Source organism: Sinohyriopsis cumingii, chromosome 12 (genome assembly GCF_028554795.1).
Source record: "Sinohyriopsis cumingii isolate HCF-2022 chromosome 12, ASM2855479v2, whole genome shotgun sequence".
Classification (NCBI taxonomy): domain Eukaryota; kingdom Metazoa; phylum Mollusca; class Bivalvia; order Unionida; family Unionidae; genus Sinohyriopsis; species Sinohyriopsis cumingii.
In genome coordinates, this window is record NC_142972.1 from 70,852,846 (window position 1) to 70,879,920 (window position 27,075).

The 27,075-nt window shown below is 35.0% G+C and overlaps 1 protein-coding gene across 1 annotated transcript; it reads right to left on the reverse strand.

Annotated features, from left to right (window-relative positions):
• Positions 1-3,174: 3,174 nt before the first annotated feature.
• LOC149786716 (neurotrophin-4-like) lies at positions 3,175-14,562 on the reverse strand. The gene is made up of 4 exons (XM_089975963.1): positions 14,317-14,562; positions 8,817-8,927; positions 4,502-4,617; positions 3,175-3,471 (listed from the first exon to the last, which is right to left on the reverse strand). Exons 1-4 carry the CDS (start codon positions 14,536-14,538, stop codon positions 3,333-3,335), a joined length of 588 nt encoding a protein of 195 aa, XP_089832089.1. The 5' UTR covers positions 14,539-14,562; the 3' UTR covers positions 3,175-3,332.
• Positions 14,563-27,075: the final 12,513 nt, after the last annotated feature.

Genomic DNA, 27,075 nt, shown 5'->3' on the forward strand with positions numbered 1-27,075 from the left:
AAACCGACACTTGACCCTAAAGATTTAAAAAACTACCGCCCTGTTTCTAACCTCTCATTCGTTTAAAAGTTCTAGTAAACGTTGTTCTATCCCAACTTGTATCTCCTATGAATTCAAATAGTCTTTTCAGCAATGTACAGTCTGCATATCGCCCTCGCCACACTACTGAAACGGCCTTTCCGAGAGTAGTTTACGACTGCCTCTGTTTTGGATAATGGAAAGATTACAGTTCTCACCCTCCTCGACTTGTCTGCGGCGTTTGACAAAATAGACCATGATCTATTACTTCACCGTCTCCAGCATGTATTTGGTAATCACGATGCAGCCTTACCATGGTTCAAGTCCTACTTAGTCAACAGGACACAATGTCCGTAAAATGGAAAACATTCCAGCGCAAGTAATCTTTGTTTTGGTGTTCCACGTGTCTCTGTTCTCTGCCCCATTCTCTTCATTCATTACGCTAAGCTGCTCTCAACTGTCATATATCGACATCCGGTGTCTCACCAATTGCACGCTGATGACACTCAAATAGACATATCTAGCTGCCCAACTGAAGTTGAGGCTACCATCCAAGACATGAAGAGGTGCATATGCGATGTGAAATCATGGACGACGGGTAACGAGCTGCAAATGAACGATCATAAAACTGAAGTCATCCACCAAGCAAACACTTTTTCATACATATCCTTTGCCGCACAAAATATGTAGGCTATCAGTAATGCCAACATTAAATTTACTCAGTCAGTACAAAACCTAGGTGTCACTCTCGACAGTACGCTCTCATTAAAGCAACAAATAATGAATATATGCAAGGTGGATTTATCTGGAGCTGAGATACATCAGTTCCATTCGCAATTTTCTATCTGCTGATGCCATTAAAATACTTATGTGTTCCTTAGTACTTTGAAGACTGGACTATTGTATTTCACTTCTGTCTGGTTGGTTTCAATATCTACTACAAAAAGTTCGCACCACGGCTGCTCGAATCATCCTTTGACTACGAAAGACTGAGTGCCCCCGCCTCCAGCTCTGCAACTGTCACTGGCTACTCGTTCGATCCAGAATGAAACACAAAAGCTATTCGCTAAGCTACATCTATTTAACTGGCTTTAGTCCAATATACATATCTAACCTCAGCCATGTGTCGACAGTAAAAAGATATTTAGTAGCAAAAAGACTTTATTTAGTCCATAGCCATAATCATAGAAGTTATTTGGAATACTTTTAGAAGATCGTGGGAAGTTTTATTAAGATAGTATCGTAATAACTTCAGAGTATGCGCATTTGGTTATAGCGCCCCGTTTCAAGGAATTCTTAAATTTTTGCCATTACTTGTTTGATTATTGGAACTCGGTCCACTGGAAATATTCCTTAGCCCGAAATAATTAGCCAATTACTAGGAGCAAACGTCACGGAGTGAAGTGTTGGTGAGTTTCCATGATGCTATGGTTTACTTTTGGTGAATTCAGGTCGGAGCCGCATGAGTGTCCCTGTCGTTCCATAGTCCCTATTAAAATCTAGTGGTGTACATTGGTTGTGTGACTGCAGGTGACGTATTTATGGTAGTAGACTGGTAAATTACACAATGGAATAAAATAAGATGGGACTCGGCAGAACCGTTTATGTCGCCATGGTGGCAAATTTGATGCAATTTTACAGGCGAAATGTATTTCAAAACCATGATTCGACTGGCCTAAGGTGGCATAGTAAAAATAGTTTCCTGTGTTTTGGGGAAGTTGTATAGTTTTACGGCGTGAAATGCTGACGGTACGGAAAGCTGATAAAGAGGAACCATGCAGATGTGCGGTTAATAGGCAGTTGGAATATTGTGAGATCCGTGGTCTTGCATTGATTAGAGTAAAATTTATGTATGGAATGGACACGTTGCGCTTTCTAACAGAAATGTGGAAGTCTTTGGAAATTTTGGGCAAACTTATGACTTCTAGAGGAATCTCGCTAGGGTTTGACACCGCTCGGTCAAACAAATACCCCTGGCTTGTAACAGCATTTATGAAATATTTTGCTGTACAAGAGAAATTCCACCAAGTAAGGATTTGATTAATCATCAAATTCAAGCGAGAAACACAGATCCCGATTCTATCTGCATATCTATTCTTTGTATGAACAAGGGAATGCAAATATTTTCTTCTTTCAAAATGCATCCCATGTAACGCTTTCACTTTTCTCCTTTTACCCACATTCGCAAACAAAAGAAACGAAACTTATTGAAATTTAAGACCTGAACAGGGAGATCAAGCACTGCTATTGTCAACTTGCAATAGTATTTTGCTAAAATTCAATACAGAAGTGGTTGAAATGACAGCTCAAAACGAGGCTGTCTCCGGTAGTCAAACTGTATGTGCAAGCAGTTGTTTGGTTTACAGTGTCATCTGGGGAAAAGTCTGACTTCTGATTGTTTGAATGCTACTGATAACGTATTGGGCAAATTAGAGATCTGAGACTAAAATGAGTGAATTACATCGGTATCCGCAACAAAAATCCTGCGCGGTCGAATTACGACAGGTCTTATTTATCACTAAAACATTTCCAAGCTCTCGTATTAATTCGTTGATTGCATCATTTTCATTAACACCAATGCGATTGGGATTAGTGAAAATGTTGAAATAGTTTTAGTTTTCGTTCTTTAACGTAAGACATAAGTCGCAGTGACCTTATTTATCGTACTGTCTCTCCAAGATTTCATGGCGCTACAATACACTCAGGTTTCAAATATCGTCATACCGATGATATCACAAAGTAACGAACACGTAATTTCGAACAGCGCCGTACACGCTGATTTTACAAATGCGAACGTCCTAAAGATTTAACCATGACAATGCCCTATTCCAGGAATACGCTGCTAGAAAAACTGTCGGGGTGAGGGTGGGGGTTGTTGAAAATCTGAGTTGGTAAATAGGCAAAAGTTTTATTTATCCACGTGACAAATACGACCTTCATGGTATTCTTCTGCTATCACTGCGGTTCGCCAACGCTTCTAGTGTTGACATATGAATTGCTATGATCTCTGTTACGTCAAAGGAATCGTGTATTAAATGAACCAAACATAGCAATACCCAGTTTTTTGCGAAATTATACTTTGCAACCAGGAAATGGCTTTCGCTGCATTGAGGTTTGTATTTGAAGCTCGATTCTAATAAGTATAATTAGGCCTATTACTGATTTTAATGTGTATTATGTTTATTATATTAGTAAATTTGAACAAAACGTTTGTAATTGAGCGTGACTAAAGAAGCACAGAAGCATGAACAATCCCCAAAAGTAATTGCAAATATAAACTTTAGACAGTTCATCTGCTAATATATTTGGCATTCCTAAACTCTCGCTTTCCGAGCTATGGCGCAATTACAACTCGTATTGATTTGAATGTAGTTCCAGTCGTAGTTTATGTCCCCTGGACGGCGGATTAACGCCATGACGTAGGATTTCTTGGGCATACATTCCGATGCATATCTGAAATAAAAGAAATAAAATTGTTGATCTTGATTTGGTATGTTGCGGCACAGCAACACAAATATGTTATTTAGTGTAAAAGACACAGCATGGCACCTATCCCAGGATGATCCGATTTTCATATTCGAACCTGCATTCTATCAGTCGTGAGCCCAGTACGCTAACCACCGAGACAATGCCCATCTAGATAAATAAATAAATACATAAAATAAAATAATGCATGCATGCATACATACATACATACATCCATCCATCCATATATCCATACACACATAATTATTTATTATGTATGGTAAGATCTGGGGAGTCCGAATATTGTCAAATGAATTCTTTACCAATAGGGAACAAATGAATAAAACTGCTCGACAAAATCTAATATCATAAACATGCTGTGAAGAACAGATAATGAATACACAGGGCACTCCGCAAACTGTGACAGTTACAAAGAGCACACGTAGAAAACTCTGATTAAAGGACAATGTCTTGAATAATACCAAAAGAATGGCTATCCTGAATACAATACGGACACCTATTACGACTTCATAAAAGGAACATAATAGTTACATCATATACGTATTTAAAAGCATCCAACTACAATTAGTGTACACCAAGACAGGCCATGCGAATTACCAATGGAAGTACGGATTGTAGGTTTTCTTTTATGAGGTTTAAATCTGTTTTCCAACGAGTAATAGGCTATACATAGCTGCCAGTGTATTTGGCGAAGGAAGAACCCGGGGGGAACCACCGACACAAGGAAAACCACTGGCAAGCTTATCGCATACCCACGCCGGTCCGAAACTTGAACTCACGCTGACAGAGGTGAGATGTGTGAGTGGTATGTAAAGGCGAGCTCCTTCGACCACCATAGGTTCCACGGAAACCACAAAAAGCAGTCTAATGAAATAAGAAATAATATGATTGATGTAATGAGGCGATTAATTTCAATCTCATAAGGTAGCATTGCATCAACATTCCAAATAAAAATACAAAGCTATTCAGACTTAATTTAGACTGATGTTCAACTTACTCATGATGATTTATTCCTCGGCAACAAAAGGGGCAAGCCTCATTTTCGTGCTTCAGTACCTCTGTATTGCAGTTGACTGTGTAGAACCACTGGAACATGTCTGAGCCGTCCATTGGCTGAAAAAAGAGTGCATTACACTACTAAAGCAGCCAGTACCATATAAAAGAGATAGTTCTGGAACACCTACTACATAATTTTTATGAAACTATTCTGCTTTGCAGAGGAGCTGCTACGTAATTGTATATCTATTAACACAAATTTACCAAACCATAACACTTGGTGTACCAGAAACATCCATATTACACACTACATTACACTTTACTAAATAGCGACCTGCACGATCTATATTGCAAAAATTGACATTGCAATATACTATTGTTGAACGCAACCGTCAGTTAAATAATCATTTCAATGAAAATGTCATTAGAAAAGACACTATTAAAAAGAGACCAAAATAGTTCACTTGTTTTTTGTGATTTAGTTCGCTCTATATATTGCTCGACATATCCTATTAACTTTTGTGTCGATGTTGCTAGGTTTTTTTCTTTCTTTGTTATTGTGTTAAACGATTTGTCACTTTTACTGTGACTTTAAATATATAATTTTTAAGTCTTCAGAAGATGTGATTGAAATTACATTCAGCCTGGATTCTCTACGTGCATTAACTAAAACCAAACGTTTACAGATGAACGGATTGCAAAAACTTAAAAACCTGTGGTGGTCATATATGAAGATGATAAACACATGAAGATGCAAAATAATTTAATTCGACCAACATATGCAATATATGACACAGAAGCACATTGAAAGGTGCATGACAAAGAAATTTGTTCTCATAAAGTTCGCGATGGTGATAAGTCTACTAATAAACTTAGAAACCATGATAATGTGCACAGGTCAGTGAAAAGATTTATAAGAAAATAGTTTAAATTATAAATATCCCAAATACATCACGGCATTTATTCACAACTTATCCTATAATGACAGCCACAACTTAATCAAAGAGTTTAATGGACAATATCAAGATTAGGAGGTAACGATCATATAGAAGAACAATAATAATTATAATCCTTTCAGCAAGAATTTTATCGTTGGTAGGTTTCTTAATAACGAGAGAAGAGCGGTTGAAAGGATAGTTAGGTTTGTGGACAGTTTTCGGTTTGTGGACAGTTTTCGATTTGTGGGACAATCACTGAAAGAACAAACAAAAACTTGGATAGTCAAAGGTTCACGGAAACGAACGGAAACATTTAAGAGCTGGCGCCCGAGTCACGGAGTGTTGAGAACCTGCAACCTAACTATTTAAGGAATGGCATTTACACGTATGAATATATGGGTAGCTTCGAAAGGTTTAACGAAACAGATATACCTCATGACAAATTCTACTCATCTCTAAACGAACGACGAGTATAAATTTGATCAGTATATAATGAATAATTTTAAATGCATTACGCTCGATGTGCACGATTATTAGATAAAGAAAATACGTTGATATTGCGCGATATATTTTAGGAAGATATTGGGAAGGAGGCTGAGGAGGATCCATCATCCAGGAATTTATTCAGTATCCTCCGTTTGGTTCGTGACACTAGTTCGAAGCTAACAGGAAAAATTTAGAACCGATGACAGGCTACGATATGTTTCTGATGATTGAGAGTGGAATAAGAGGTGGAATTAGTATAATCCACATATGTACGTTGAAGCAAATCATGAATACCGTGCTGATGATCAATATAAAATTGAAAAGGATGGCAAATACAAATCTAAACTTAACGTTTTCATCGTGTGCGTAAGTCCTAACAATTTATTTAAAAAATAGATAATGTATCACTACAAGTCAGTATAAATCTTTAAATAATGGAAGAAAATTTATTTGGAATATCAGACGAAAATGAAATCCGTTAGCGGATGACAAAATTTGGCCTCGCTTAGATGATGTGTATGAACATCAAAGATTTTCCATAGAACAGGATACAGGTATAAACTATTTGTACCAGAAATATTATATATATTCAGAAACTAAAGAGTAATATGCCATTCACTACATAAATCTTACGCTTGACATACGACTGGGTTTACAGCTGAAACAAGTTTCAGTCATTTTTATTTATCGTTAAATGGCACACCTTAATACTCTCACGGCATATCGGATAATTATATTTGGCTTGGTACTAATTAAATTCGAAATATCTGCAAAGCAAATACCATAAGACAAAAAATACTATAGATGTTATTTACCAGGAACTGTTAAAATCATGATTACTCAATAGGATTTGCATGTTGTTTGAAAGATAATTCATTCGGCTGCAAGATAGTCCTACATCAAATCATTATATCCGAGGTTACTGCAGACTACTGAACTTTAAGCGTTTTGTTACTGGGTGGAATAGTTCCACAGACTTCTACTCTCTTAGTGACTATGCGTTTCTGTAGCCTTTCTCACAATATGTGCAACATTTCATAAATTGACAAAGGTCTGTTTATATATTGTATTTAATGTTTTATTGTTCTTTTGTAAACCTTTAGATCTTTTCAAGTTATGATTGTGTAGGATATCACTAGGATACCTATTGGACCATTCTGCAATTTGTCCAAATTAGTTTACACAGCGTAAATTGCTCTGTGAACTCTCTCTCTCTCTCTCTCTCTCTCTCTCTCTCTCTATATATATATATATATATATATATATATATATATATATATATATATATATATATATATAGAGAGAGAGAGAGAGAGAGAGAGAGAGAGAGAGAGAGAGAGAGAGAGAGAGAGATAAAGTTTTAGTACATTCATTTTTAATGTGTATTTTGGATTAAAAATGTATATGTGTCATCCATTTATTTCAGGACTGACCTTTTTTTGTGATTGTTCAATATAGACTGGGTGAGTTGCTAATTAGTAAATTAGGTGATGTCTACACGGGGCGAGTTTTAGGCACACCGGATGTAATGGCTTGATAACTTTGTGTTAATAACAATGAAAGATGAGTATTAATAACAACGAAAGAAGAGTACCTGTTGTGTAATTAATTAAAATAACCAAATAATTATTTTATGAAAATTATCGTAAGTATTCTGAACTAACTTGCGTACTACTTCAGCCAGTAAGATGTTGCATCTCTTCCAATCAGAAATCAGCTGATGGATTTAAGAAAAAGACTAAGCAGCCAAACAAGCTACTTTTTATTGTAACTGTTCCTCGGTAAACAACAAATTATTGAGTTCATTATTATGCCTAGCGATATACCAATCAGCGTATAACTCTTTACTAGAATTGTCATAACACATAAAGTATGTAACATTAAGATTCTTTAATTTTCTCAAAATGTCAAGGTGGGTAGGTGTGATTGAATGAGTTTGAGCAACCCCACTCTCACAAAAAAAGGTATCCATTACATTGAACGCAAATATTTTTGAGAAAGTACATCATGAAATGTTTACAAATTACGTCCCAGAGAGTGTTGCTTAAAACAATGAATAATACATCATGAAATGTTTTCATATTACGACCCAGATAGTGTAAGATAAATCATGTTTACATGTTACGTCCCAGATGGTGTTATATAAAGCATGTTTACATATTACGTCCCAGGGAGTGTTACACAAAGCAATGAAAAATCTATCATGAAATGTTTACATATTATGTCCCCGACAGTGTTACATAAAGCATTTTCACATCTTACGTCTCCAGTATAGTGTCACATAAAGCAGGTTGACATATTACCTTCCACATTGTGTTACATAAAGCATATTTACAGCTGACGTCCCTAATAGTGTTACATGAAACATGTTTACATCATACGTCCCAGATAGTGTTACATAAAACATGTTTACATCATACGTCCCAGATAGTGTTACATGAAACATGTTTACATCATACGTCCCAGATAGTGTTACATGAAACATGTTTACATCATACGTCCCAGATAGTGTTACATGAAACATGTTTACATCATACGTCCCAGATAGTGTTACATGAAACATGTTTACATCATACGTCCCAGATAGTGTTACATGAAACATGTTTACATCATACGTCCCAGATAGTGTTACATAAAACATGTTAGCATATAGTCTCAAATAATGCGTGTTGACATGTTACGTTCCACAAAGTGTTACATAAAGCATATTTACATGTTACATTCCGGATAGTGTCACATAAAGCATATTTACATGTGACATCCCAGACAGTGTCACACAAAGCATGTTTACATGTTACGTTCCATATGGTGTCAAATAAAGCAATGACAGTTTTGCTTTAATGACCGAATCGTTTTAAATTACACCGGTTAAGAATAGGACAGATTATATACCTGAAATACTTCTACCTCTGTATCGTTCATATCATATGCCCTGGTTATCAGCACCCAGTTGGTGGTAAATGGGCAGGCCGGCTGAGGTATTCCGATGGTTATTGCTTTCTTCTGAACAATAAAGAAATTTTTGCTCCATGAGTTACTTTATCAGCACAAGGTAATTCGCGACTTTTGCGCTCGCGCGCGTGTGTGCTTTCGTATTCCAGGAAATATAAAATACTTACTGAAAAATGGAGGATTGAGGTATGGGCTTTTTTGTCTAATTGCACTACATGTCTTCTCTTGACTTCTAGTGGCTATAAATGTGTTGAAAATTCAAGGTGATTCATTCCTTTTCATTACTTCCTTTACGTGTGCTAATTTTTAAAGGACAATATTTTCCTTAATAATGTTCACGATATACATATACAACAATAAAGCATTTAAGTTGTATGAAATGTGTGTGATTGTGTTTGTGTATGTGTATATATGTGTTTTATTTATTTATTGATTGATTTATTTATTTATTATTAAATAATCATATTAAAGATATTAAAACATATGAGAGGACTACAAAACATTACCAACAATATGGCCGGCAATATTCGTAGCATTCTGTTCATTGCAGAAAATAAAACTAAAATTTTCTGCAGTAAGAGTCTTAGATATAAATATACAGACGAGGTGTAAAGAGTGACTCAAACAACATATGGTTAGATTAGATGCAACATGGATACAACCGTCCGATCATTCGATCATGTCTTCTTTATAAGAAACCAAGCATCCGTAAAAAGAAAAAAATCAATTAATAACAAAACAAAGTCACTGTACTTTTCTTTGCCATTTACCTTGGTCAGGTTACAAAGCATTATCAATAATGAAATTAGACTCTCCACTATGTAACAGAGCTAGAAAATTTCTGAGAAGGCATGAACAATAATATTCCGATGAATCCAGACATCTATACCTAAGATCTGTCAAAATAAAGTTTTGGACGCTTTTCTTTGATATTTGTATATTTGATAAAAAAAAGTGTTAGCAACAATGCATGTTCACTACAACTTACTGCTAACTTTTACAAAAGGTCTCATCTTAATGGAAGGTAGTTTTGCATATTTAGAAGTTTATATTAAAAAGTCCGTAAAACACGCCCAACACCTATATCATGTGAAACAAATTGATATAAGTGTCATTTTTTATCGAAATAAATCAGATTGCACGTGTGACCATTCCCCCCCCCACCAAATAAAAAGGCTGAACCCAATGAGTTTACATTTTATTTAACTGTATATGTTCTTGTCTGTATTACACACACACACGCATATATATATATATATATATATATATATATATATATATATATATATATATATATATATATGACACAAACATATTTCTATCTCTCTCTCTCTCACTCTCTGTGTGAAACAAAAGCATGATTGACAAACTAATATATACGGACTGACAGATACAAAGTGAAGAGTATGTCTTCTGTTTTTGCGTAAAAGTACTGGGACAACAACTTTGATCTATATAGTAATTATTGAAGAGTGAAGACATTTAATAACGCAAGTGGACTTCTTCCTAGTAATTCAAACTGTTGACGTGTACGGATTACGTTCGTATCCTTTGCGTGTTCTATGCCTGAAGCCACCTTAGACTGTGCGAGACATCCAGATGCAACTGCACTCGATACAGTCACTAATAATTTTACATTTTCAGGTTTGACAGGACCATTTTTTTTGCGTCAGCTGAACTCGAACACCGGAATTGCACTAGCTTCTCTGATACGATTTTTCAAGTGCTTTACTACAGAACATCCGTTTGTGGAGAGTGGTTTTTATAATGTATGTTCCCGTAAAAACTACAACTCATGCGAATGTCGGAACACTCAAGACACTCTTTTCAAAACATTTTACTGACACTGAGTATAACGTTACATTAAAAAGGATATTATACCAGTCTGTTAAGTGGCATGATTTGTGATTAAACGAAACAGTCCATACAACAATGTGGCGTAGTTTCCTACAATAATGTATGATGATAAAGGGGAAGGGTAAGACATATTTCTCGCAATATAGTGAGAGCTATCGTGAACCAACGCTGTTTTTGTGTGTCTTTTTTAATCAAGCCTTTTTCGTAACAAGAGACAAATACCGTCTTCAGGGTATGTGGAAAGTTATGGTTTCATGCTTTTTGAAACTGGAAATTATTACATTATAAATTGTATTAAAGTATCTATGGAAAAAATAAAATTGGAAAAATTGGAAATGGTTTATAAGACATCCGTAAAGAAATATGCCACAGATAAGATAAAGATTTCGGCAAATTTACATACACAGGACCAATCAGGAGTGTAGTAGATTGTATGCTTTTTTTCAAAGGAAAGACATGCATGATTATGTACTTAATTTGTGCGTTCATAGTAACATGCACTATTCCGATAATTTACCACTGGGATTAACTCTAACATCTTTTATTTATAATAATCAGTGAACATTATGAATCTATTTGGGAAAGTACGTTCAATGATGCTGACGCTTCTGTAGAAAAACTGAAAGAAAGAGATTTTTGTTTATATAAATTTGCGTTTTAGATATCAATGACGATATTGGAAGTATTCACCCTGCAATTTCAAAGTTGACTACTATATAAAATGAAATAATATTTGCTATATGTCAGAAAATAGCCATTAGAAGTGTTAACAATGCTTGTGTTACTATTATCTAGTAAGAAGTGTTAACATTGCTTTTGTTACTATTATATAGTAATAAGTGTTAACAATGCTTGTGTTACTATTATCTAGTAAGAAGTGTTAACAATGCTTTTGTTACTATTATGTAGTAAGAAGTGTTAACATTGCTTTTGTTACTATTATGTAGTAAGAAGTGTTAACATTGCTTTTGTTACTATTATATAGTAATAAGTGTTACCAATGCTTTTGTTACTATTATGTAGTAAGAAGTGTTAACATTGCTTTTGTTACTATTATGTAGTAAGAAGTGTTAATAATGTTTTTGTTGCTATTATGTAGTAAGAAGTGTTAAGAATGCCAGTGGCGTCACTCGGGTTGGTGTCACCCAGTGCGGTGGCTCATGGTGTCACCCCCATGGTCCTCCTTTCGTAACAGACCATACAGAATCCTTAGTAATGTCATTTTGTTGTCACCCCCTCTGATGGTGTCACCCGGTGCAGTCCGTACCCCCCGCATCCCCCTAGCGACGCCACTGCTGTGCCTGCTAGTCATGTGTTTAACTATGATCGGTTATCCGCTTATGAAATCCAACTAGACCGAGCAGTGTGTGCTCTGTAAAATTTGCAATTTTTCGTTTTGGTGTCACCCTTCTGAGATGGTGTCACCCGGTGCGGTCCGCACCCACCGCACCCCCCTAGCGACGCCACTGAACAATGTTTTTGTTACTATTATGTAGTAAGAAGTGTTAACAATGCTTTTGTTACTATTATGTAGTAAGAAGTGTTAACAGTGATTGTGTTACTATTATCTAGTAAGAAATGTTACCAATGCTTGTGTTACTGTTATCTAGTAAGAAGTGTTAACAATGCTTTTGTTACTATTATGTAGTAAGAAGTGTTAACAGTGATTGTGTTACTATTATCTAGTAAGAAGTGTTAACAATGCTTTTGTTACTATTATCTAGTAAGAAGTGTTAGCAATGCTTTTCTTACTATTATGTAGTAAGAAGTGTTAACAATGCTTGTGTTACTATTATGTAGTAAGAAGTGTTAACAGTGATTGTGTTACTATTATCTAGTAAGAAGTGTTAACAATGCTTTTGTTACTATTATCTAGTAAGAAGTGTTAGCAATGCTTGTGTTACTATTATGTAGTAAGAAGTGTTAGCAATTGATATAGAAGTTGATAACTTGGATTAGTGACATGGTGTCAGAGTTAAGCACTATCTATGATAATTTGCATCTGTGCTATGATGTGAATGCTAAGCAAAATCCACGATAACTTGGATCGCTGCTATGATGTGAATGTTAAGCAACAGCCATGATAACTTGGTTTCATTGATATGTGAATGTCAAGCAACATCAATTATAACTTGGATCCTGCTATGATGTGAATGTTAAGCAACATCCATGATAACTTGGATCGCTGCTAGTATGTGAATGTTAAGCAAAATCCCTGATAACTTTGATCGCTGCTATGATAACTTGGATCATTGATATGTGAATGTTAAGCAATATTCATGGTACAGGAAATATGACAGTTACTATTTTAAATTCACGCTTTAAAAGAACAGTCTTACACAGAACCCAGGAGAATGTATGGAGTTATTTGAAACCTAAATGTATCACATTTTTTCATACGCCACTTAACTACTGAAGCCTTAGAATTTTCATTTAAATTTACTGAGCTTATACAACAAAGTTTATGAAGCATATTTTGAAAATGTGAACATCAAATACTACTATTTAAGGGGAACTTCATCGTTTGCCTATGAAATGCTAAAAAATACTGTAAAATATTAGTAAAAGTGTAGTGACAATGTATTATTAACACAAATTTGCAAAATTATTTTATGAAGTCACAAAATAATATATAGAACTGGCTATCATCGTTGAAACATTGTTTGCATATGGTTTTTAAGATGTATGGAAATATTCTTGTTCAGTGGATTTTAAAATGTTAATTCACGTTTTCAAACAGAGACTGGGAGAAGGGTATATATTTGATTTGGATCAAAATGTATTATATTAATCGAAAAGAGTGATTTAAAATTCCAATAATACCATTTTGTTATGCGATTACTTCGGGGTTTATATGAATGTAAAAAATATAAATGCACTTATAAAAGTAAGGATTTCATCTCACTCACTGGAGCTGTGACCGATCTTACGGGTTTCTTCTCTCACTGAGAGTTGAGATCGGTCCTCCCGGTCTCAACTCACTGAAAGTCGAGACTGTTTTACGGGTTTCATCTCACTCACTGAGAACTGAGACCGGTTGATTTGAGCGTCCTCAGATATACGCTAATCTTACCATTTTTAAAATAAAACTTTGTATTTGATCAGAATGAGGGTGAGGACGAATATCACATTTTATTGAAATAAGTATATTTGTTATGAATATCCCTAATTGCAATACATTATTGGAATCACCTCTGTATGATAAAATGTGCAGGGCTGAGGAATTGTGTCTGTAATTCCGGTGTATTTAGTACTTGAAATGAGAAGTCACATTTTGTCATATGATCCCATCCTTAACTTGAAGATTCGGTTTCTATGCAATTATGTTTCACTATTGAATAATTAATTATGTATTTCTTCCATATTCAAGATGCATTTTGTGATCTACTCAGTAAGCGCTTAGTGCTTAAAAGTAGATGAGAAAATTGAATCTCAATTTTTATTTCAGAGCGAAAACGATCCAGTTCAGCCATTATCACTTTTCATACCCAACCCTGTCTTCTTAATGTTTATTTTCTCCATTGTACCTGAGAGAGAGAGAGAGAACCGGAGAGAGAACCTGAGAGAGAGAGAGAGAGAGAACCTGTCGGCTGTAAGAATATTTTTCCATTGGGGAAGGCTGTCTACTACCCACTTTGAGCCTTCTCTCCATGAGGGCGGGGTGATTCTTTAGGGTCCTGTACAGCCCCTTTATCTCCTCCTTTATTAAATCAGTTTGTGAATTGTGCAGGCTCTCAGCGACTTGGACATTTTTTAGGCGTTCTTTTGTACTAGAGAGAAAATCTGAATTGAAGAAAGTAGACATTGACAAAGGAAGTAATCATTTATAATTCCCAAATCTATTTTTAAATTGTTTTAACCTTCTGAAAGTAAATGTCAATTGAAAATAAATAGTATTAGATTCGAAATCATGCAAATAACTTAGATCCGAAGGTCTTAATCATCAACAGGACATGACATATGTTACCTGTTAATTCCTCATGGCGATAAGTGTTTGACTGCTTGTTGATCGTATATTAAAAAAGACAAACAAAATCGTATTGTCTGTGCCTTAAAATTAGAACCGCTGACACAAAACCATAAGCCAAAAAACACGACACGCTATTCAAAATTTCACATTTTTGCGAGGATTTATGTCTTCTGACCTTAAGATTATATATATAAAAAAAAACCACGAACCAAGTCAGTCCCATTTTTGTTAAATTATGCCAATTGTCTCGATGGTTTTGAAGAACACGTGGTGACTATGAAATCCAGCTGGTACGTGCGTACATGCACAATATCCAGTGACTCCTCTTCCATTTGCGAAGGAAACTTCGAACTTCGAGCCTAATCCATTTTATCGTGCACATCATTTTTACATTTTCATCCCCTATCTGGAGAGTAGGTGCTGGAAGAATCGAATGACTATGAGACTTGTGGAGATTTAGGGTTCCCGTTGGATATATTGTCTACGCATTTACCTATGTTTGTGTGTGTTCTTGTTTATGTATATAAAGATTCTTCAAATACAGGTATATACACCGCTCCGGTGGCCTTGCTGTCAGAGCGTCCGCCTCAGATGCGGGAGGTTGCGGGTTCAACCCTTACCGAGTCATACCAAAGACTTATTTTTTAAAATGGTACTAGCAGCTGCCTTGCTTGGCGCTCAGCATTAAGAGGTTAGTGTTAGGACTGTTCGTCTGGTGTCAGGATAATGTGACTGGGTGGGACATGATGCTACATGCCTGCAGCATGATGCCCCAGTGCTTGACATTGCTATAAACTGCCAGACTGCAGATATCGTAGCGATATGACTATATTGTACAGAGAAAAATAAAATTTGCGATTGTTTCAAATGACAGGGTGTTTCATGGACCTGCCTCCATTTAGGAAACGAAACATTAAATACGGTGGCAGCCTAATCATCCATCATCAGTTTCAAAGACGCGTCGTTCTAAAACACCTTGAATGTTTCGCCAACTCGCATTTTTGGTATGCCACCGAGTTTTGCGACATTTTCAAATTTTGCACATGCCAATTTATGTCATGTCATCCCGTGCATATTTTGTACTTTTAAATAAAATGTTTACTTTACCTGACTTTGAGATTATGTTGTGCAGATTCTTGAAAGTAATATATTCATTATTTTTTTTAGTGTGTGTGTTCTTGTTTGTCTGTTTGTTATTTTAATCGTCAAAGTTGAGAATAAAGTTACTACGCACAAAAAACTACATTAAACGTACCCGTTGAAAAGAGATGGTTTTTTGGGGCGTTGTATTTACATACCGAACTTACGTTTTCCTTTTCGAACTGATCATGCACCCAGGTTGAGAAAGCTTTACTTAAATCAGGTTTAGATTACTGGAACCAATCTGGGATTTGTAGCCAAAAGAAGAAATGTTAATGATGTTTGCTGATGTTCTCCTATTTGGTTTGCCGATGAGCAATGAATAACACTAAAGCAAACGAGAACGCAGATGTATATTTTGATGGAAATATTTTCAGAAAAAGACAATAAGCATTAAGATATTTATAATAATAATAATAATAATAATAATAATGTTAATAAATAATATAAATAATAACAATTCATAAATCTAAGATTATGTTATGATTAGGAAATGAATTTAACATAAAATTTGTAGAAATATGATTAGTTTTGAATAATCACGACGCTGACTATGATTTACTTTATTCCTTCCTCTCATAATACAAAAACTATTGCTCAGATCATATGCTTGGAGTTTATTCATAAATGTGTTTTATAACAGAAATTGATTTGGACATAAAAACGATGCACACGTACAAAATGTTAAACGAGTCTATCTTCTATATCATACAAAGCACATTTTATGAAGTGCATCTTATGGAAGAAAGATAGAATGCCGGATATACTATGTAATACGAATTTGACATTTTGACTATGCAAACAGCATAACCAATGAGATAAATCCAAAATATTCACAGTTTCGTTAGGAAAGAACAATGAAACCCCTTTAAAACAAAAGCCACATAAAATTATCTTTACAGGTCTCTACCGTCAAGAAGTTATGAACGTTTTATTATTGTACGTTGTAGTGTAGAAATTATATGCAATATGAAATTCAAGTGAAATTATTGCATTTTAAAAAGTATATTGTGTGAAAAATAGTTGTATGTACGTTGTATGCCTGTTGGTTGTTCTGGAATCATATTGCAGTTTACAAAGCAATGTTTTGGCACCATCTATTGCGGTGTAATTACCAAACAAAAAGCTTTTTAAAAGAAAAAAAGCGATAAATAATCCTATTCTTAAAGCACTCAAAATGAACAGTAATCAACACTCGATCACATAATAATCATCCAACTACAGTCAGTCACGTGACACTGGTGATTAATAACCAAATTTAATACAATGCTCAGTATATTCCTGACAGATACGCACAAGATATGCCTGACAGATAGGACGTACTACACGGGTATACTTTTGTTATGAAAATTAGAAGCAGTTTCAGGCAAAATCCAAGGCAATACATTTTTTTCCTACAAATTTATATGCATAGGACGAGTGTGAATTCATATGAAATTCATCCAAAACTCTTCACGATAACTTATATGGTAATATTTATAGTCAAACTCCGACCATTAGTTTCAGTATATTTTATTTCATAAAGTTGTAACTGAAGTTTGCATGATATACAACAAAGACGGGAAAGGATTAAACAAAAGCTAACGGCTTATGATATTATTCTCCTTTTACAATAAAAATATTTTAAATATATATGAATATGTAGCGGATGATACTAAGTTTTAATAAGATAAAACTAAATTTGTAATAGTCGAAGCAAATTGTCTCTTGGCTAAACATCAGCATTTAGCCACGGTATGTAAAGCAAAAGAACGTACAAAGAGGGAGTATTCGAAGACGACGGATGAATAAAAGAAAACAGTTTTAAGGAAAATCACCTGTAAAGTCCTATGCAACATGCATGCCTATAAAATGTACACAACCTGTAAAGGCCTATGTAACACGCATTTCCATAAAATGTACTCGACCTGTAAAGGTCTATGCAACATGCATGCCTCTAAAATATACGCAACCTGTAAAGGCCTATGCAACATGCATTCCCATAAAATGTACGCAACCTGTAAAGGCCTATGCAACACGCATTTCCATAAAATGTACTCAACCTGTAAAGGTCTATGCAACATGCATGCCGATTAAATGTACACAACCTGTAAAGGCCTATGCAATATGCATTCCCATAAAATGTACTCAACCTGTAAAGGTCTACGCAACATGCATGCCGATTAAATGTACACAACCTGTAAAAGCCTATGCAACATGCATGTCTCTAAAATGTACACAACCTGTAAAGGCCTATGCAACACGCATTTCCATAAAATGTACTCAACCTGTAATGTCAAGCAAGAGTACGTACAAAGAGGGAAAAGGCGAAGACGACGGATGAATAAAAGAAAATAGTTTTAAGGAAAATTACCTGTAAAGACCTATGCAACATGCATGCCTATAAAATGTATTCAACCTGTAAAGGCCTATGCAACACGCATTTCCATAAAATGTACTTAACCTGTAAAGGCCTAGGCAACACGCACTTCCATAAAATGTACTCGACCTGTAAAGGTCTATGCAACATGCATGCCGATTAAATGTACGCAACCTGTAAAGGCCTATGCAAAACGCATTTCCATAAAATGTACTCAACCTGTAAAGGTCTATGCAACATGCGTGCCTCTAAAATGTACACAACCTGTAAAGGCCTATGCAACACGCATTTCCATAAAATGTACTCAACCTGTAAAGGCCTATGCAACACGCATTTCCATAAAATGTACTCAACCTGTAAAGGTTTATGCAACATGCATGCCGATTAAATGTACGCAACCTGTAAAGGCCTATGCAACATGCATGCCGATTAAATGTACACAACCTGTAAAGGCCTATGCAACATGCATGCCGATTAAATGTACACGACCTGTAAAGGCCTATGCAAAATGAATGCCTATAAATGTACTGTTACGTATATTTGATTTAATTTATATTTGATATAATTTAATTGTTTGTTTGTTAGTTTTAAAACAAATTACTCCATTACATGCTATTGTAATGTAACTTTAGTTACTGGATTTGACATTGTCCAGAAATTCAGTTCAGTTTGACTTGATGTTTTTCGTAAACAACTAATAGTAGAAACTTTGTATCTAATGTTGACCTAGTTCCTGACCTTGACTGAGAAATCAGTGAGAACTGAAGCAAACAATTTTTTAAAAAATTCATTCTCAGAGTAAGATGCATAAAGTGAAATCGAGGCCATACTTGGAGTACGTCACAAATAACATGTATCAATTATGTTTTTCCAGTGGACTGACCGACATACAGGCATCTGTTTTGCGTCTTACTTAGACTTAATATTGATGCTTTGAGAAAGAATAGTCATTATGTGCCTTAACATTGGAGAAGTCCAGATGTTTTACGTTTTGACCAGTATTGGGGCTAATTATTTTGTTTTCCTCAAATTATTTTGGATTCCAAGAGATTATTTCCCCCTGGAAATACTTGTGCTCTAAATTAATTCTTGGACAAGGACAATTATCTAAATTTACAAAGAATTCAAACACTGGAATATTATTTTCTATGATTCAACAAAGAACTGTTGACACATCAGTACGATGCTGACCACGGCATACGTCATCGCCTTCCATTTTGGATTCATCGGGATTCTAACTCAGTTTCATTAGGACTTTTTATTACTAGGACTTCTATGTTTTAATTCTTGAATTAGTTTTGGATTTGATTCGTAAAACCGTAAGTTCTTTTTTTTTCTTTCTTCATTTTTACCTTGTTTTTCTTGGGAAATAAATTATTTGTTAAATTTTACAAGGCTTGTTGTCATCAATCTTTTGTTGTTGCATTTTGTAAGAGCCTAAACGTAACAGTGCACAACCTGTAAAGGCCCACGCAACATATATGCCTATCAAATGTATACAACCTGTAAGGGCCTCTGCAACATGCATGTCTATAAAATGTACACAACCTGTAAAGGCCTATGCAACATACATGCCTATAAAATGTACACAACCTGTGAAAGCCTGGAAAACATGCATGCCTATAAAATGTACACAACCTGTAAAGGCCTATGCAACATGTATGCTTATAAAATTTACACAACCTGTAAAGGCCTATGCAACATACATGCCTATAAAATATACATAACCTGTAAAGGACTATGCAACACGCATGCCTATAAAATGTACACAACCTGTGAAAGCCTGCAAAATATGTATGCCTATAAAATGTACACTTACCTTTAATACAATTCTACGTGACGGTCCAAATGATGCAAGTGTGTGTTACACTTTATGATAAAGCTGCATTTTAAATTTGTAGTAAATACCTTTCAAAGGCAGACATGGCAAAACACAGAAGACTTTAAGTGGAGAAACATATCTGACGAAATGATACTTCAGAGAAAGCTAAATGCAAAGAAAAATCAATTGATGATAAAACCGAATGGAAAATACTGTTACAAAGTAATCTCCAGTGTAAACACATCCAAGCACCGAAAAAGATCTACGCCTAAGTATACTACAGCGTAACTACTGCCTGTTAATTTAACTACTGTACATGTTGACTGTTTTGAGTAGACTGGAAATGAATTGTATATGATTTGAATTGTAAAGAATAAAATAATAATCAAAGAATCCAATACCTTTTTGGAAATACAAAGTGCTGACTTTTTAAACAGTGATTTGCCTTCTTTTGTGTATTGCTGTGTGAACGTCATCAACTATTTGTAATGTCTGTATTTTTATTTCTGGACATATATTTCTCGATCGAAATATTTCATTTGCCTTCTCGTCAGGTTATTCATCAAATTTCGTGTCGTCTTCAGTCTGTTGCTTTATTCATCTAAGTCGGTGTTCGAACTTCAGTGTCATCCAATTGCTTCTACAAATTTTCACCTAGCATTTCACACCAGCTCTTGTAGAATGAAGATCCGTAAGTGGATATGGTTTCAAAATCTCTGGTGAAATATGCAGCTAATTTATCTCTAATTATCTTGATGGGGTTCGCTGAAATGTACAGCTAATTCAGCACTGATCAGCGTGTTGGGGTTCGTTGAAATGTACAGTTAATTCAGTGTTAATCAGTGAGAAGGAATTAGCTCAAATATGCTGATAAGCTCTGGCCTTCTTTGTTTCTTTTTTTCTTCTCTTCTTTCTTTTTTTGGTCTTTTTTTGATGATCTCTTTTCGGATGTCATCTAGTTATGTATGTAGCATAATCCTCTATGTTTGATCTCAGTGATTTTAATTTTGATTCAATCATCTCGACAGAATACACGTCATTTAGGTCCCTTCCTTTTCAGTTGTTAGTAACCTTCTTTCGGCATCTTAGGTACAGATGATCTCGGGTTATCTAACCCTTTACTCTAATAATTAATCATTTGCAAATTTACGTTCTCGTGGATTTGTATTAATTGTCTTTGCATAACAGTAGGTTCAAGAGGTATTGAAATAATGTCTCCTCAATACGATACAGCCATTTGACGGTTTGATTTATCGAACCCAGTCTTTTCCAGCTTTCCTGTCTATAGTACCAAGTGCTGATACTATTTGATGTCATCTTTCCTTGAGATATTATGGAGTTTTGTTTGTCATTTTAATATTGTTTATCTTCATGTTGTATTGCAATTCAATTATTTCTAAGAACTTTTATTTTTGTCCTTCCTATTTAAATCGAGAAATGGAGACTCTAACTGGAAATAACATCTTCGAAATTATTTGCATGAATCGCATTATGATCAGCGTTTACTTCTTGTGCATCTGTGGCATCGTAAACATCATCTTTAATTACTTTCATAAGCCCTGGTTGAAAATTTCCACGTTGAAGTATCTGATCATGCTGTGCGTCACTAAAGTGATGTATTCTTTGGAAACATGTACAATATGTATCATTAAATTAGCCTGGATTGATATCATGCTTACACGATGCCTTTTGCATGTTTGTACCTTCAAATGCCTAGATACATATTTGCTTAGTTAGGTTGTCATTTCAACCTGATTAGAGAGCTTCAATGCATACCAAAATACTATCCGTATTGGGAATACAGGAATAAGGACAGCCCAACGTAAAATAAACCGGAAACATGCCACGGAGTAATAGAACCCACACCAGAAGTAAATATGTTGATGTACCGGAAGTACGGTTGCAAAGAAAAAAGAACAGGTGTGTGTGTGTGTGTGTGTGTGTGTGTGTGTGTGTCTGTGTGTGTGTGTGTGTGTGTTGGATTTTTAGCGTAGCTTTAACAATTCTTCAGTCATATCACAATGATATATGCAATGGGGCAGTTTATAGTGATGTCTAGCACTGAGGCATCATGCCGCAGACATGTAGCATGATTTCCCAACAAGTCACATTATCCTGACACCAGTCATAACACTGGTCTCTTAAAGCTGAGCGCCTAGTGAGGCAGCTGTTAGTACCATTTTTATTTTTGGTACATATACGTCTTGGTATGACTCAGCCGGGGTTCGAACCTCCCTTATCCGAGACGGACTCTCTAACCACTTGCGCGGTAAAAAGCACGAGAACTTGAATTAAAAACTGTCATTGGGAAAGGTTTGTAAGATTAGGTGCTAAAATTACTAACGATGAATCGTTCAAACTATTGTCAATTTAAATGACTTCAGTTCAAACCAGACAGGCAGCTTCAGCTTAGGAAGAACTGAAGTAAAATGTAAACACTAAATCTTTTTGATGCTGCAAGTACAACGACTGATGCTGAACGGAAAGAGGTATTTACATACTTTTGGGATGATCAAAATGAAATACAGGCATTGACTCACTAACTTGGCTAGGGGTGCTGGATTTAGCCGACATCTTTAACAAGGCATCGTAATTTGCAACACCTTCATAAACAGTTTGTGCTAATGTAGATGTTGAGAAAGAAAAAAAAATACATTTTGTAAAAAGCACTGAAAAACCAAAGAACGGTGTAACTATGTTACTGAAGTGTTGCAACATATTGTTGGCAACATAATTTAATGTTATTATATAATCATGTGTGTGAAATTTGAATCTAAAGGTTTATTTGAAAGATATGCTCAAAATCTTGATACCATTCTCGCCAATAAGATTAACGAAATATCTTGCTTCTATCACAAATGGTTTTATACCCGACAAAGTTAAAACTATATACCGAAGGCCTAAGTGCAGACCACAGCTCAGCCAAAAGCTAATGTTTTAAATTTTGTTGACCAACTTCATCAATCATTTCACCTACATTAATTTGACTCTCCATCTGTCTCTTGTAGGGTTAGTTTTATTTCATATTCTGTAGTCTGTGACTTTTTCGGAACTTGTTTTGCTGTTAGCTTTTGCCGAGATTTTCCAAGCCTTGTGGTGTTATCGTTGCCCATTGCTGAATTAGTTTCATTGTTGACGTCAAGTAATTTGTTTCTGACAGCTTAGCCGAGATGTCAGATTTATGCCACAACGTGCAGTATGTTTCTTTCGCCAGAACCATTCTTTTTCACGCATTATATTTGTTCCAGGATTTCTTTCTTTTCTATTAGAACAAACCTGAAGAGAGACCGAATGTTGAACTTTTTCATGATGCTGTAGTTAGTTTCACTTGACTCTCCTTTGATTTTACAGGCACTTCTAACATGTATGTTCTTTTAATCTCACCGAATCTCTAAGAATTGGCAATAGTTCGTAATTTGTTGTCAAGACTGACCTTTCGAGTGCAATAAATGGAGAAAATAAACACAACACGATGGCGGTCTATACACTTATGTATTTTCCGAAAAATGTTGTTATTGTGATTTTTTTTCCTTTTATCTCCTTAAGGCGTGTATATAGGTTGAGAAAAGACAATGTTCAAATGACAAATATTGACGTTTTATGATAGATTCACTAGTGAAAAAAACGTTCACAAATGTATCTTAACCATTCTATTTTCTTCCATTGTTTAGTTTAAATTGATTGATTGCAAAGTTCAATTACATTTCATATGCGTTTTACCTCCGACGAAGCCAGAGACGGAACGATTGCAACAGTTTCTCACAGCTTAACTTGGTTAAATGTTTGTGGTTTCTCTCTCTCTCTCTCTCTCTCTCTCCCTCTCTCTCTCTCTATATATATATATATATATATATATATATATATATATATATATATATATATATATATATATATAGAGAGAGAGAGAGAGAGAGAGTTTTTAGTACATTCATTTTTATATATATCTGAGTCGTGCCGTCTCAGTGGATAGCGTTCTGGGCTCGCAACCAGGAAGATGCGGATTCAGATCTTGCCCAAACACCAACCAATCAATTCCATACTGATTGCAGTCTCGGGCTACGCTGTTAACACATTAACCCCTGAAACTTTTTGTCATTTTTGCCTGAAAATCGAGTAGGAAACACATTTTGAAAGCTATTTCTGAATAGACTCGAAAACACCAAATCCCCGGTCATCTTTCAATAACATACTGCCTAGTGGTGTTAGAAACATCCATTTTCGTTGGCTATTTGACTCGCGCATGAGCAGAAGGGTACAAGTTGGACTTTTTTTTTTCTTTTTCTTTATTTTTTTGCTAAACGGAGCCATTACTTTTGTATGGAGACTACTCTTCATTCCAAATGCCCATCTCATCCTACTTTTTGCAAAGGCTCGTCTGTCTGTTTGCAGTTCATACCGGTTTGCCTTAAATCTGAGACCGAAAAGTCTAAAATCCGGACACAAAACCGGATTCCGACCACGGGCGAATTTTTGGTTAAAAAAAAGTCGGGTCCAAAAAAATGAGGTTTTTCTATCTGTATTTTGTAGTGCAACTAGATATTCCAGATTATTTGGTATCATTGTAGAGCTACATCTGTCTACCTTTCTATAATACCACCCACTTTAGTGTATCATGCATGACCATGACGCTACAGAGCTCGGCAGTAGGCTACTACCTCCTGCCTCGTAAAGTCGTCGCTAGGGATTAATGTGTTAAAAGCCTTCTCAAGCAGAGTACATACTCAATTTAAGTCTGGTTTTTCCAGGCGTTTCAGTATGCAAAATTCACAGCCATATTCTTATAGAATTTTTGACGATAAGTGATTGGATTGATTTAAAACGTAGATCATTTGTAATAAAAATTTTACGCAGTTTAAAATTAAAATCTTAACATGATTAGGTGCTCATATTTAAGACGTTTTAAATTATTTTCACTATGTCAAATGTTAACCATAGCCTTGCTGTTAGAAGTTGTCTTTAAAATTGTATCGTGCAATCATGTCGTGTCAGAGAGAGAGAGAGAGAGAGAGAGAGAGAGAGAACTTTTTTAAACTTTTTAATGGCAGAATTAAAACTTACTTTCTACAGTCAGGTCTTCGGCTCCCGTATCCTTTATCTCGTCTGGCAAAAAAGTTAGTGCGTCCGTCCCAATTATTTGGATTATCATGGACAAATACAGGCAGACACACTGTACTTTAATAACTTTCTCCATAACTGTGATGAAGTTGTGAGAGTTTAGAAAGTTGCTAGGTGATATCCCTGTTTATTCTAAGAAACAATTCCAACATTAATCTTCGTAGCATCTTATTGGGTATATATACACATGCATCGCTCAATATTGGAATAAAAACGCCCTTCTTTCTCTAGTAATAATGCGGGTTTTCTATATCCAGATATGAACGTTTATTATGTGAATATAGCCCCGAAAACAAATTTCATTGGTGACGGTAGTAATTATAGTTGTAGCAGGTGCAAATCCTTGATGTGATGTTAATTGTATATATAATCCAGCGCTGACACATCTGGCCACTGCCAGTTAGAGCTATCAATACATATGTATCGAATTTCTTTTACTGACGTAACTGTAGGTTGAAATCGTAATATTTACACGGTTCATGTACGCTGTCTTTATTAATGAATTTAAATGGGTAGACATAAAATGCGACACATGTGCAGATAGCAGGTAAGCTAAGCTAACAATAACGCTTCATTGCTCAGTTCTTTTTCACAAAAGCCATATTGAAAATTGCAAACATTTCTTTTTTATTCCGTAAGGTGTAGTTCATCGACTTCTAGAGCTAGAATTTAAAAGTCCCAAGCACGTGCTCTCAAGTTTAAATTCGTTAAATGAACGTTATGATTCTGTGAACCTTTCGGCGTCAGGATTATTATTGCCCTGCATCCTGGTCACAAACCAAGGGGCTGTGATAAAAAAAAAAGTAATATAAAAACAAAATAGTTAAACATACGGATCCAAAGGTTTCGGCAACGGTTAATTGGTGTACGATATTTTTTTAAAAAGTACTGTACGTCGGTTACCATGTACATCAGGTTGAAAGTTTACATTTTTACGTTTGTTCACGATCTAAATTAAGGTAAAAGTTGTACATGACAAGTGTATCTTGTTATGCATATTTAATTTGCATGGTTTGTTGTTTAGGTTTTCTTTCTTTATTTATTTTTTAAATTTCATTATATGCTATGAGTAGATGTATTTTGGACTTGATCTTGTCCAAAATCAAGTTAATTTTCTACCTGACCTGAATAACTGATGCTTTTAAAATTATGTTAACTACTAATACATAGCTAATATTTTTTTTTTGTATGGGTATGGGTTTAATATTAGAATTATTATTAATAGAAGTAAACTTATTTATATGGGTCTCGGTCAAGGACATTGTGTTTTCCATGTTTTTTATTTTGATTTTAGTAACAAACATTCTAATTACAACTAAGATTTTATCTTGTACAGATTTGGAACCTTCCAGAATAAAATTTTCCATTAGGTAATATGTTCTTTTTTTATATAAAATGCTAATTGTGGCCTGAAGTCAGGTAGAGAACTATATAATCTTGTTACCGGAAGAAAAAATTATTCGTGCTATAAGATCTAAGAAAAATCAGTTGTTTTGTTCGTGTATTCGGTATTTCATTTGGGCTGGAATTTATTCAAATTATTTAATTCCAGCTATTCTTCTTTGGAAATACAAAGTGCTCAAAATAACATTCCTGGAAATAGAAACATAGATTTATAGTGAAATTTCAAATAAGGATATATTCTTGGATTGTTTTATTGTAATTCAACAAAAATAATGTTAGCACATCACTGCTACGCAGGCCACCACAGGCACATCAATACTTTTAGAGTTGGATTTATTTTAGAATGCCACTAAAGTTTGTTCAGAACTTAAAATATTAGGACTGTGTTATAAATTCTAAGATTTTTTGGACTTAATTCGCAATACAGTAAGTTCTTTTTACATTTTTCAATTTGCATTCAAGGAAAATAAATTAACTGTTGATTTTTCTAAAACTTTTTGGTTCTCACTCTTTTTAATTTCTAATTTTAAGG

Coding starts and splice junctions, on each gene's coding strand:
- LOC149786716 (XM_089975963.1), bottom strand. CDS start 14,538: ATGTCTACTTTCTTCAATTCAGATTTTCTCTCTAGTACAAAAGAACGC. Junction 8,928..14,316: donor AATATTCTTACAGCCGACAG/GTTCTCTCTCTC, acceptor TTTATTGTTCAG/AAGAAAGCAATAACCATCGG. Junction 3,472..4,501: donor CGAGGAATAAATCATCATGA/GTAAGTTGAACA, acceptor CTTTTATTTCAG/ATATGCATCGGAATGTATGC.